Source organism: Pteropus medius, unplaced genomic scaffold, assembly GCF_902729225.1.
Source record: "Pteropus medius unplaced genomic scaffold, Ma_sr-lr_union100, whole genome shotgun sequence".
In the NCBI taxonomy this organism is placed as follows: Eukaryota; Metazoa; Chordata; class Mammalia; order Chiroptera; family Pteropodidae; genus Pteropus; species Pteropus medius.
Genome location: NW_024355526.1, coordinates 1,065,367 through 1,076,925, shown reverse-complemented (window position 1 = coordinate 1,076,925; position 11,559 = coordinate 1,065,367). Strand labels below are relative to the sequence as shown.

General features: G+C 66.6%; 2 protein-coding genes across 7 annotated transcripts; both read right to left on the bottom strand.

Moving 5' to 3' along the window:
* Positions 1 to 2,259: 2,259 nt before the first annotated feature.
* Positions 2,260 to 8,945, bottom strand: LCN12 (lipocalin 12). 6 transcript variants are annotated; one of them, XM_039858884.1, is made up of 5 exons: positions 7,184 to 8,945; positions 5,324 to 5,442; positions 4,872 to 5,008; positions 3,363 to 3,637; positions 2,260 to 3,229 (listed from the first exon to the last, which is right to left on the bottom strand). In XM_039858884.1, exons 2-5 carry the CDS (start codon positions 5,438 to 5,440, stop codon positions 2,499 to 2,501), a joined length of 1,260 nt encoding a protein of 419 aa, XP_039714818.1. In that variant the 5' UTR covers positions 5,441 to 5,442; positions 7,184 to 8,945; the 3' UTR covers positions 2,260 to 2,498. The 6 variants fall into 6 exon arrangements, with proteins under 6 accessions (XP_039714818.1, XP_039714821.1, XP_039714819.1 ...); XM_039858887.1 differs by lacking the exon at positions 7,184 to 8,945 and having other exon boundaries at positions 2,260 to 2,479; positions 3,128 to 3,229; positions 5,324 to 5,492; XM_039858885.1 differs by lacking the exon at positions 7,184 to 8,945 and having other exon boundaries at positions 3,363 to 3,470; positions 3,558 to 3,637; positions 5,324 to 5,492.
* Positions 8,946 to 9,459: 514 nt separating this feature from the next.
* C8G (complement C8 gamma chain) lies at positions 9,460 to 11,000 on the bottom strand. The gene is made up of 7 exons (XM_039858904.1): positions 10,832 to 11,000; positions 10,593 to 10,729; positions 10,396 to 10,466; positions 10,199 to 10,306; positions 9,828 to 9,929; positions 9,705 to 9,743; positions 9,460 to 9,623 (listed from the first exon to the last, which is right to left on the bottom strand). Exons 1-7 carry the CDS (start codon positions 10,967 to 10,969, stop codon positions 9,610 to 9,612), a joined length of 609 nt encoding a protein of 202 aa, XP_039714838.1. The 5' UTR covers positions 10,970 to 11,000; the 3' UTR covers positions 9,460 to 9,609.
* Between the last annotated feature and the right edge of the window lie 559 nt (positions 11,001 to 11,559).

Below are 11,559 nucleotides of genomic sequence, written 5' to 3'. Positions count from 1 at the left end.
TCATCTGCTGGGCCGGCCGTCGTGGACCCCGGAGGCTGCGCCCCTGACCCGGCTTCCACACAGCTTCACTCTGAACCCCAAAGTCACTGCCCAGAATGGGAGTGTGCGGGGCGCCCCCTGCTGTGGAGGTCCCCTTCCTCACGCATTCAAGGGTGGGTCAGCACCCCGAAAGCACGGGTGGCTCACGAGACTTCAAGTGCTTTCAGTCGAGAATGTGCTGCGCCCCCAGAGCCAGTCTTGGGGCATGAGGAACCACATGGAGTGTCTATGCATGTGCATGCGTGTGTATGTGTGCGCACATGTGTGTGTCATATGTACATGTGCTTATGCGTGCTCGCGTTTATGTGTGCGTGCACGTATACGCATGCATGTACATGTACATGTGCACTGCACACTGCATACGTGTGCACGTGTATCTGTGCATTGCATACGGTAATTGTGCGTGCGCGCAGATGCACACACATGCACATGCACATGTTTATAGGTGCACAGTGTGTGCATGCCAGTGTGTACATGTATGCGTGCACACACGTATGTGCGTGCATGCACGTTGCATGTACATGTGTGGGTGGACATGTGGGTGGACACGTATGTATATTCTTTCCGTGACTGGTCAACACCACCGTTTACAGCTTTAACTCGACAAAGTCGCCGTGATACCGCTCCTTGCTCCCGAGCCAGACACACTGTCGTCTGCGTCTGACCCTGAACCCGGTCACTGCTGCCGTTGTCTGCATGGCTGAGACCAACTGGACCAGCACCCGCCCCCGCCCCTCACTCCTGCAGGCGGGCACGGCCTTCTGCGTGCCGGCCTGTCTGCGAGGGGACAGCCTGGGAGCCCTCGGCCACACTGTCACATGAGCCAGCAGGAAGCAGAGACCCCGCTGGACCCCGGACCTGTCTTTTCTAGTCCCAAACCCACTCCTACTGGAAGCTGTGCCCAAAGTGGGGAGGTGGGGGTTGCGAGGAAGACACAGCTGTCCCTTGACCTCAGAGCCGCCGGGGGTGGGGTGGCCTCGGGCCTGTGTACAACACAAAAGGCTCCCCGCAGGCGGTGTGATTTCGAAGCAGGCCAAACTGCTCTGCGGTAGGAGGGAGGAATTCGGCCGAGGCCGCGGGGCTGGGGGTGGGGACCTGACCGCGAATGGGCTCGGGGGACCTCTGGGGCGAAGGCACGTCCTGCTGAGCTGGGCTGTTTGCACAGGTGTCTGCCTGCGTCAGAGCTCATCACGGGGATGGCCGAACTGCGTCCAGTGTTTGTCAAATGCGCTTCCACGCTTCAGCGGGGTTCCTACCTCAGGAATGAAGACTAAATAAGGGCTGTTCTCAGAAAAAAAAACCCAAAGGAATTCATCACCAACAGATTTGGAACTTAAAAAGATGCCGAAGGGCACTCCTCAGTCAGAGGGCGCCGTCCCGGAGAGACCGAGGTGCCAAGGAGGGGTGAGGCGCAGGTGAGCTCGGGGGCCCGCTCAGCCCCGGTGCGTTGGGTGGGGCGCAAAGGCCATGCAGAACTGAAGCACGTGACAAGGCTGGGACGTTCGGAGTGTGCAACTGCACGGCCCAGAGGACGGCAGGCTCACTGATTCACACTCAGCAGCGGCGACTCCTAACCTGCCCTTCGCTGGGAAAAGCACAGTGGAAAAGTTCGGAGTCTGGAGCGAGGCCGATGGGCATCGCTCCCAGCAGCCGAGGGGCGGGAGCCACCGCACCGTCCACCCAGAGGACAGGATCCACCAGACGGGGCCCAGCCACACGGCGGACTGTCACTCAGCCTTGAAAGGAAGGAAGTCTCGACACTGGCCACGGCTTGGATGGACCTCGAGGACACAGTGCTCAGTGAAACGAGCCAGTCACAGAAGGACATGTCCCGTGGGACCCCACTCACGGGAGGTCCCCAGAGGGGTCAGATCCACAGAGACAGGAAGTAGGCGGTGGGGCCGGGGCTGGGGGAGGGCTGGGGTGAGAGTTTAACGGAGACAGAGTTCCCGTTTGGGAAGATGAGAAAGTCCTGGAGGTGACGGCGGTGACGGCCACGCACAGTGTGACTGTGCCGGATGCCACCGAGCTGTGTACGTACGCATGAACGAGAGAGTTAAGGGAAAAAACCCACATCGACAAGCTAATAAAGGGAGAACATGATGTAATAAGGAAATTATTACTACAGGGGGCAAGGAAGGGGACAGAAGGCTGCAGCAGCCGGTGGGACAAGTTGCCCCCCCACCCCCCAGGTGGGCAGCTACCACCCCCACCCCTCCCTGTGCCCTCTGCCCTGTGACTGATGCCCCCATCCGGCGTGGCTCTGTGTGCACCTGCCTGGAATTTGGGCCAGAGGGAGACCATGTGGGTCCTGAGAGGGCGCGTGTCCTGTGCTGCTCTTGGCCATCGAGGTCATGGCTGTTCACGCTGTGAGGCAGGGCCTGGAGTGGGGGCGGGGGGCACTTCATCCTTCAACAGATACCTTGGCTGGGTGACCAGCCTGAGGGGGAGACAGAGCCTCAGGTGAGGAGGGAGACACGCAGGTGCCGGGGGCGTGGGGCAGCAAGGTAGACCGAAGCAGCTTCCTGGCTGTCACAGGGGGACAGGCGAAGGGACCAGACGGGGAAGGGGGCTGGTGCAGGAGGCGAGGCACTGCGGGACACGCCCCCAGGATGCCAGAGGCTGCCCTGCCCCCAGCCGGGGTCCTCGGGAAGCCCGCAGGGACCCCCAGACTCAGTGTACCCCCGTGGCCGAGAGCAGTGTGTGTGCAGGTGAATGTGAGTTGCATGCGCTTGGGGGCAGAGCACACAGTATGTGTGCACGAGTGTGTATTTCTGCCTGTGCACACGTGCGTGCATAGGTGTGCAAGTGGCATGCACACATAGAGGACCAGAGGCAGGAAATGCAGGGGCACGGTGGGAAGCCCTTCTAAGGGAGGAGGTGGCCCAGGAGGGGGACCCGGGCGGAGGCAGAGACCAAGGAGCCATGAGCCCCGTAGTTTGTGCCCATGCTGAACCCCGTGGCTGCCGGGCCCCACGCATGGACCCTGCACGTGGGCCGTGCCTACCCATGGGCTCCCAGGGGGTTTTTGAGGCCCAGCGACAAGTGGCCCACCTCCGGCCAGGCCCAGCCCGCCCCAAGCGGCTACCTGTCAAGTCTGGGAAGACCACGTTGTCCTTGGACAGGCCCTTGGCTCTGACCAGGCAGACGAATCGGTCCAGCACCTGGGCCTGAATCTCCCACGCTCTGCCTGGGGCCCAGGAACACAGCATGGCCCTCAGCGCTGGGTACTGGGCGTCCCCTGCCCAGCATACCCCCTGCCCCCGGCCAGGAGCACCGCCCGGCCTCCCCATCCCTGGGCTACCAGGGGGCGAGGGGCTCACACAGCAGGTTGACCCGGAGGTCCAGCCAGCCTCCTGACTGCCCCCGGAAGAGCACCAGGGCGAACGTGCTGTAGTTGGTATCCTGCACCTGCAGCTCGGCCCCGGGCACTGCAGGGGGGGCGGGGGGGCACGGCCCCAGGTCAGGGGCCCTCACGCCAGCACCCCAGCCCCTCTCCCCACATCCCACCGACTCACCGCCACTGCCGTCCACTGAAAACTTCCCAGGCTGGGTCATGGGAGTGAGCATGTAAGACCAGGTGACACAGCGCTGATGCCTGGGGGAGTGGGCAGAGGAGGCGGGTTCTGGACGCCACTGGCTGCTGGCCGCTCGGCCCCAAGGTGGGCCCCCAAGGGGGGTCCAACCGTTGTGCTGTGATGGGAGGCTCATGCTCCGTGGGCTGGGGAGGGGGCTCGGCTGCCCTCTCCCGGGTCACTGTGTCCACCCCGTGCCCCTTCAGGCCGGCCCGTGTCCCCTCGGAGCAGGGAGGTGTGAGCTCTGCCCCCGCTCAGCCCGGAGTGGGACGGAGGGGCGCACGGGTGTGCAGTGGGGAGGAAGCGGCAAGGCCCCTCCGGGGCTCTCCCAGCCCCAGCCGTAGCCCGGGATGGGGCCACATCGGGGAGGTAGGAGGGCGGCTGCGGCCATTGCCCTGTGCTGGGCCTCACAGCCTTCCCTGCCGGCTCAGTCCCCAGGGGCCCGTCCAGCGTGGGCTGCTGCAGGGGCCCGCCTGCTTCAAGAAGCGGCAGGTGCGGTCCGGCCCGCTGGCAGGGAGGGCCGAGGCTGCCCGAGGGCTCCAGGGGTGTCTGCACTGGTTTTCTGCTCCCCGTCATCCACCGCCACCCAGAGCCGATGCCCTAGGGGTCCCAGTTTCTCTGGGGGCGGGGTGTAGCCCCTCGGAGGCTGGACCGTGCCCCCCCGGGTCCATGTGGCACATCTGCCTTGCTTGAGCTTCCTGCTCTGTGTTACTTGCAACCAAGGAGCCATGACCGGAGGTCTCGGCCTTTCTCTTCCCCCGCGGCTGCTGGGTAAAGAAGCCTTCCTGGCAGCAGTGTCCCCCAAAGGGGGCTGACACCGGAGGCTCCGCCTTCTCCCTAGCTAGGGGGCAGCCACTTTATCCAGGCAGGCCGACCAGAGCATGTCACCCGGGACACAGTGACTGGTTGTGAAGGAGCACACGTGTCAGTGCCAGGCTGGCCCCAAAGCCTCCTTTCTGGCTGAGGCACCGTCTCATCCTAGCGGCGAGCAATGCCGCGGGCGGGCGGAGCTGGGGCGGGGAAGGGGCCCAGGTCACAACGCTGGGGGCTCCTGGGCCCAGCCTGACCTGAGACCCACCAGCCCGTGGGCTCTTCCTGGCCTGTGCTCCAGCCAGCACCCCACATTTTTGTGTACGCCCCCAGACCTGGGGCCGGTCGCCGGCAGTCTGTGCTGGCCTCGGCATTAGGGGAGGACCCCAGGGTGGACCTGAGCCACAGAGCCGCTGGCCCCGGGCGCAGGCGCGGGCTCACACTCACCGCATCATGGCGTAGGACGCCTTGAGGCGGCTGCTCCCCTTCGGCTCGAACGTCGCGATGAAAGGGCTCAGGAGGGACCTGTCCACTTTCCTGTAGGAGCTGCCCGCCAGGCCGAGGACAAACCACTCTCCCTGGAACTGCAGGGCCGGGCGGGGGCAGAGCCCGGGGTGGCTGCAGGAGTCCGCCAAGCGTGGGCTCCTGGCCTGCCCCGGCGACGCTGGCTAGCAGCTGGCCTCTCCGAGCCTCAGTTTCCCTGTCTGTGCAGAGGGTCTGAGGCGGTCCCGCCTCACAGGGACTGGCGGGTTACAGAAGGGCGTGCCGACCCAGGGTCTGTCTAGGGTGCTTTCCTGGTGGAGGCCGGGGGTCTCCATGACGGGGGAGGCTGGGAGCAGGGCCGGGGCCCCCGGTCAGCACAGGGCTGTCTGCCGCCCTCTCCCTCCCAGCCCCCAGACCTGGTCCTCCTGAAAACTCTGCAGGGCCGGGGTGACGGTCGGAGGGGTGTTCAGGGTCTGGCCCTTCACAGCCCCCAGCAGGGCGAGTGCCACCCACAGGGTGCACGGCGGCTCCATTCCTGCAGCACCGAGGGACAAAGTGGCCATCGGGCTACCGATGCGGACGCACCTATTTGTGGCCCCAGCCCATCCCCCACAGGCGCCCCTCCCTGGGGGCGTGCCCACCCCGCCCTGCTCCTGGGACTGGCCGCAGGAGAGGTGGGAGCAGAGGGCTTGCGGTGGGCTGGGCAGGTGGGGAACCCTCCACAGATGTGGACCAGCAAAGGCGGGGGCACCTGGGTCCCAGCCCTGGAGGGTGACGGGCAGGAAGCGGAGGGTGGGGTGCCCACTGGGCCCTTGGGCCTTGCTCTCTGATTCCTGGGAACTTCCACACTGCATCTCCTCGGCCCCGTTCCAAGCGCCCCAGGCCTGTCCTGGCTGCCAGGTGGAGGACAGAACGCCCCAGGCAGGGAACTTTCTCAGTCTGAGGGGTCAAGGCCGGGGCGTTCCGGCTGCAGGAACACGGTGCAGAGCCCGGGCTGCCAGCACCCACGCTGTTCCACGCGTGCGAGGCCAGGACAGGGCCAGGGACCTGCAGCCCGGAGGGGCAGCATGCCGAGGGGGAGGCAATCGGCAGGGACCTGAGCCAGAGGGGGAGTGGGGCAGGGAAACCTGGCCTAGTGGATGTGGGGCGCTCACGTCCGGTCCTGGGGGCAGGAGGCCAGCAGGGGCAGGTGCGGCCCCCTCCCCACCTCTGGCCACCCCAGGAGGAAGGGACCGGAGGGAAATACCCTCCCTGCCCACAGCAGCTGAGCATGTGGGTGCTGGACGCCATCATGGCCGAGAGGGATGCATCCCTGACCCGGGCCCCCTCCCCCCGCCGAGGTCCCCTGTCCTGCACCCCCCTTACCCGCCCTGGGCCTGGCAGCCTGTGCTAAGCTGGAGCCCCAGGTGGGCCACTCAGCTGTCCCCAGCCTCGCTCTCCTCACAGGAGTGCGTGACCCCTGCCGGGAGGGTCCCCAGTGACAGCTGGGCTGCAGCCAGCACCTGTGGGTCATCCGCGGGCCCTGGAGCAGGGGGCGTCAGGGGTCTGGAGGGCTGAGCCCGCGGCACGGGGTCCCCACTCCTTCAGTCCGTGTGCCCACTGGCCAGCACACTCGGGCCCGCGGCAAGGGCGGTTGCAAATAGCCCACCTCTTCCCCCTGAACTTCCCGAAGGAGCCACCAGCTCCCACAGAAGCTGGCGCGGTCCCAGCCGCCCTCTGCCCTCTCGCCGGCAGGAGCCAAGCTCCTGAAACCGGCCGCCTCTGTGCACTCAGCCTAGCCAGGTTGCCTCCGCCCCGGGGCTGCCTTGCTCACAGGGTGCTCTGGAGATTTGGGGGTGGCAGCCAGCAGTGTGTCAGAGCAGGACAGCTGGCCCCTCCACGCGGCCTCCCGGCCAGCACAGGCCGGGCACACAGTGGCCCGGCGGCAGGGTGAGGGGCCAGGCTGCACGGGCCCCCGGCCCGGCGTTGACTAGTAAGCAAATAAATAAATTTGCGAAAAAATGGCTCACTCGCAGCCACAAGTGTTCACCGCATGTCTGAAAATGCGATCGCAGCTCATTAAACTCCGGGGAAGACCAAGCGCTGGGCGGCTGTCACCGTGCGCGCCCCGGCCCAGTGAAGGGGGTAGACTGGCCGCGGCTCGCACGGGCCCCAAGGACCTGCTGTGGGGTCGGAGTGGGTGGGGCTGCTGCGAGGCCTCAGCCCTGCGGTGACTCAGGAGGACCTCCGGACACTCAACCCTCCTTCTTTCCCCAGAAGCCCTGGGGGGTGCTCACCCCTGCACCCTGAGGTAGAGGTCTTCACTGCGTGGGGGGCACAGGGCTCGCTGGGGCACCGCCGCTCTGTGACGCAGGTGTCGTGTGGCCCCCGGCTCTGTCCTGAGGGCCTCTGGGACGAGGGGGTGGCAGGGGTCTCCTTTCCCTTCTCCCTGCAGTCCTGGGGGCCAGGCCCTTGCTGTGCCCACCTCCCCCCAGCCCTAGCTATCTGCCCGAGGGGTCGGGCATGGTCCCCAACCACTGGAGACGAGGAGCCCCTCTTGGCAACTGGCCACCGCAGTCGTCCTGGTCTGGGCCGGGCCAGTGGGGGAAGTGGGCAGGTGGGCGCTGGGAAGGACCAGGCACTGGTGGGGCCTGCTCTGCGGCCTCCAGCTCACCTGCGAGGCCTGGTCCCCCACCCCGAAGCCAGGGAGGATGCTGCTGAGGGGGAGGAAGCCCAGGGCTGAGGGGTCCCACATCCAGGTGGCCCCCCCAGCATCACTGGTGGCCAACTGGTGGCCAGCCCTGGATGCTGAGCTCCCAGGGGCGGGGCCCGCTGCACCCCCACCGGTGCCCTTCAGGAAGACTTAAATCAGGACGACATCAAGTTTCCAACTGGGCGGCCACAGGGCTGGCTTCAGGGCCAGCCCTGGTCAAACCCGTACCTTGCAGTTCCTGACCCTCTAACCCCAGCCTGGCCCCAACTGAAGGGCTGCCATCTGCCCTCGGACCTGTCCCCAAGTCCTGAAGGCGGCGCCCTCGTCCTGGGTCCCAGGGGACAGCGGAGGACAGGTTGGGGGGGACCGGGCAGTATGCATGGGCGCGTTGGACCTGTGTGGCCCAGGGTGGACAGCACAGGCTCGTTGGCACGGGACTGGCTCTCACCCAGCACAGCTGGGGTGGGGGAGGGGCTGACAGGGGAGTGCAGGGCGCGCTGGCCTCCCATGGGGAGCAGGGAGCCCACAGACCGGTCAGGGCGCTGGTGAGTGCGTGTGGGGCGCAGCCCCTCTCCGGTCTCCGGGGCTGCTGACATTGTGATGCCCTCCCACACGCGAGAAGGCCCTCAGCTGTTTAACGGGGTGGGGGTGGGGGTGAGTGCTGTCATCAGCTAGGGCGGCACCGAGCCCAGACCTTGTCCCCACAGTGGGCGTAACTTCCTCCTCCAGCTTGTGGGCAGCTGTCCCTGCCCTCCCCGGGACCCCTGACCTGGAGGGAGAGAGGCGCTAGCTGGTTCTAGAGTGACCTTGGCGTCATTCTTCTGGGGTCACTTGGTTGCAACCCTGGTTCTCCTCTCCCAGCATTCTCTCTACTGTTGGGGACCCTTGGTGAGGGACAGGCAGGGTGGCCGGCACCTCGCTGCATGGGGGGGTATGTGGTTCAACCTGGGGGGGCCGCAGGGGGCCCCCACCCACAGAGGGGCCCCACCAGGCAGCCACTGGGGGCACAGGTCACCGTTATGTTTCAGCCCCTCCCTCTCCCCAGGTTCTGAAGCCCCATGTTCTGGAAAGTTCCCTACAGAGGATATTTTGCTTCCAGGTCTCTCCAGCTGGTGGCGCTGCCCAGACCCTGGGTGTGGGCTCCTGGGGGCTGACCGGTCTGTGTCAGGGGTTCCCCCCTGCATGCCCAGAGCCCTCGTGCTCCCCCCAATCCTGGCACAGGAAGTAGGCTGGCCTGCTTGCCCCCGCTTTGGGTACAGACCCACCTCCGCCTCTGTGTCCCCCGCCTGCCTGCCCACATGGTCTCCCTGACGCAGGATGATGCCAGGAGGGAACTCGGCCCCAGGTCAGTCCTGCTCCCAGGCCAGTCCCGAGTCCTGTCTGGACCTGCCAGCCCCTGGCCTGGCCACAAGGGCAGCCCAACCTCCCGCCCTCCTAAGACAGATGCCAGCTCACCCCAGACCTGGACGCCACGTCCAGGAACCAGGATGGGGTCTCCCTGCTCCTCCCCAGTGGCCTGTCCTGCCTAGGCCAAGAGCCCCTGGGACTCTGGGCTCCTGGCTCCCAGGAGGGAACTCAGAGGTCAGCAGGAGGCCAGGGAGGCCTGGGGGTGGGTTCCGTGTCCCTCTAAGCTGGCGGCCTGTCTGTGTCAGGGGTGGGGAAAGACAGCTGTGACCGTGCGGAAGGGGCTCGACCAAGGAGGGGGAACCGAGGCCCAGGAGAGCAGGGCCCAGCGCTCCCCAGCCCGCCGCCCTGGGGAGGGCCCCTTCCGGCCCACCGGGGTGCAGCCCCACGTGCCCATGCGATGACCGCAGGCAGAGGCCCCAGGCCAGGGCCAGCGAGCACAGGCAGGAGTCAGGCTGAGAAGGACCGTGTTTACTGGGGCAATGCCCCGAAGTCCTGGTGGGGGCAGATTTGGGGTGGTGGGAGACCCAGTGGGGTGGCCCTGGCCCAGTGGGGTGCTGGGCTCACGGAGGGGTCTTCACGCTTCTCTGTGGGGTGCCGCTGGCCTCACCTCCTCGCTTCTGCAGCACAGAGACGACACTGAGCCAGGGAGGGACACTCCGCCCGCCCCCGGCGCGGTGCCCAGCCATGCTGCCACTCACCGTCCAGGATGTGGAACTGGTCTGCGGTGTCACAGAAACCTGGGGGCCCAGGCAGGGGTCAGGGCGGCGGGGTGGGCACACGGGGAGGGGGGGCAGGCCACCTCAGCCACGGGGACCACTTACCGTATTTGGGGAAAAACCAAATGTGGTCCTCGGTTAGGTTGGCCCCCTGGACTCGCTGCTCAAAGGTGTTGAGGGCCGCGTCGCCCACGGGGAGTGAGCGGGCTATAGGACACACAGGGCTCCTGGGGGGCACCCACGGGTGGGGGGCAGGGTGCTCTGGGGATGGGGTCTGCATGTCTGTGACATACCCGGCCACCGCCTGGCCCCCGCCCATCCCTGTTCCTGCGGGCTCTGTCCCTATCTGCAGGGGCGCCTCCCTGGATCCGCTTAGCAGGAGAGGGTCAGGAGGGTCTGTGTGTGCACCTGGGCTCCCCCGGTCCCCCCTAGACAGGCCAAGTGTGCACGGAGCCCAGGGGCCCGCCCGAACGCACCGTACAGCTTCACCGACAGCCGCCGTGCCCGCTCCAGGTACAGGATGGCGAAGCTCTGGTAGTCCGTGTCCCCAACGACCACATCCACCGCCCCCCTGGCGCCTCGGGCTGGACAGAGGCAGGCAGAGCTGGGCAGAGCCGGGCCGGGGCGTCGGCCCCCAGCCCAGCCCTGTCCCCTCCCACTGCCCTTGCCTCACCTTGCAGCAGGAAGCGGCCCGGGACCTGCGTGCTTCCGTAGAGCTGCCTCACCTGCCAGCAGATGCCATCCCTAGGGGTGTGGGGCGGGAGGCACAGCCGGCTCGGCCACCTCGCGGAACAGCAGTCCAGGCTGCAGCAGGAGTAGGGTCAGGGGCTGGGGTGGGAGCTGGGAGCCCAGGTGGGACTGGGGACTCACAGCTTTCGGAAGGTGTCGATGGCCATGGCTGTGCCCTGGGGAGCCACCTGCATTGTGGTGGCCTCAGCCCGGTGGCCCTGCTCCTGCAGAAAGCGACACGAGGAGGCCACGGCCACAAGGAGCCACGTCCCTGCAAACTGGGGACAGGCCACACAAGGGCGTGAGGGGATGGGGGACCCAGGTCTGACCCCTATGAGGCTGGGCAAGCTCCTGCCACCCCTACCTCCTCCCAACTCAACCTGCTGAGCATCGAAGTTGGCCTTGGGCTGGATGGCACTGATGGGGGACAGGGGCCGAGGGGGTCTCCGAGCCCTCTGACCCAGGGAGCCAGCGGCCAGGAGCAGAGTCAAGAGAAGTGCAGTCCTGGGAAGCAGCATGGTGGCGGCGGCAGTGACGGGACTGGGGGAACCAAGGGCAGGGTGGCCGAATCCCGGGTCGGAGTCCACTGTCCAGTGCCTCCCAGGAGCCTGGTCCAGGAAGTCCACATCCGTCCTCCCCAAGCCCCCGCCCAGGACCCGGTCCCCCCACTAGCCTCCCCATGAGCTCGGCCTCGCCCTGGACCTCCGACCTCGACCCTGCACTTCCTGGCAGGACCTTGGCTCCATGCCTTGTGTACACAGCCGGAGATGACCTCTGGCTATTTGTCCAGGAGGCCCCGCTGAATATCCACCGTCGCCTTTGCCCATTTATCTCCCTTAAACCGCCGACAGCCTTTTGAGAAAGGCGCTGGTCTTACTCCCACGACGAAGAACTCGGGGCTTCGGAAGCCACTTGCTCAGGGCTCGAAAACGGCGAGCGCCAGAGCCGGGTCTCGAACTGGCGGCCACGCGTTTGGCCCGGCGCATCGCCGCTGCTCCTCCCGGCCGCCAGGGGCGCTCCTCCGGGCGAGCCCGAGAACGCAGGCGCAGGAACAGCTGACGCAGGCCGCCGAGCGCTCGAGTCCCCGCAGCCATCGATGCCTCGGGGC

What these genes read in the sequence shown, in the direction of transcription:
- C8G (XM_039858904.1), bottom strand. Translation starts at nt 10,969, where the DNA reads ATGCTGCTTCCCAGGACTGCACTTCTCTTGACTCTGCTCCTGGCCGCT. An exon ending in CCAACTTCGATGCTCAGCAG is followed by an intron (nt 10,730 to 10,831) that starts GTTGAGTTGGGA and finishes GCCTGTCCCCAG; the next exon opens with TTTGCAGGGACGTGGCTCCT. An exon ending in TTGGTTTTTCCCCAAATACG is followed by an intron (nt 9,744 to 9,827) that starts GTAAGTGGTCCC and finishes CTGGGCCCCCAG; the next exon opens with GTTTCTGTGACACCGCAGAC.
- LCN12 (XM_039858883.1), bottom strand. Translation starts at nt 5,470, where the DNA reads ATGGCCACTTTGTCCCTCGGTGCTGCAGGAATGGAGCCGCCGTGCACC. An exon ending in AGAGTTTTCAGGAGGACCAG is followed by an intron (nt 5,009 to 5,323) that starts GTCTGGGGGCTG and finishes CCGGCCCTGCAG; the next exon opens with TTCCAGGGAGAGTGGTTTGT. An exon ending in CCTCCGGGTCAACCTGCTGT is followed by an intron (nt 3,230 to 3,362) that starts GTGAGCCCCTCG and finishes CCTGGGCCCCAG; the next exon opens with GCAGAGCGTGGGAGATTCAG.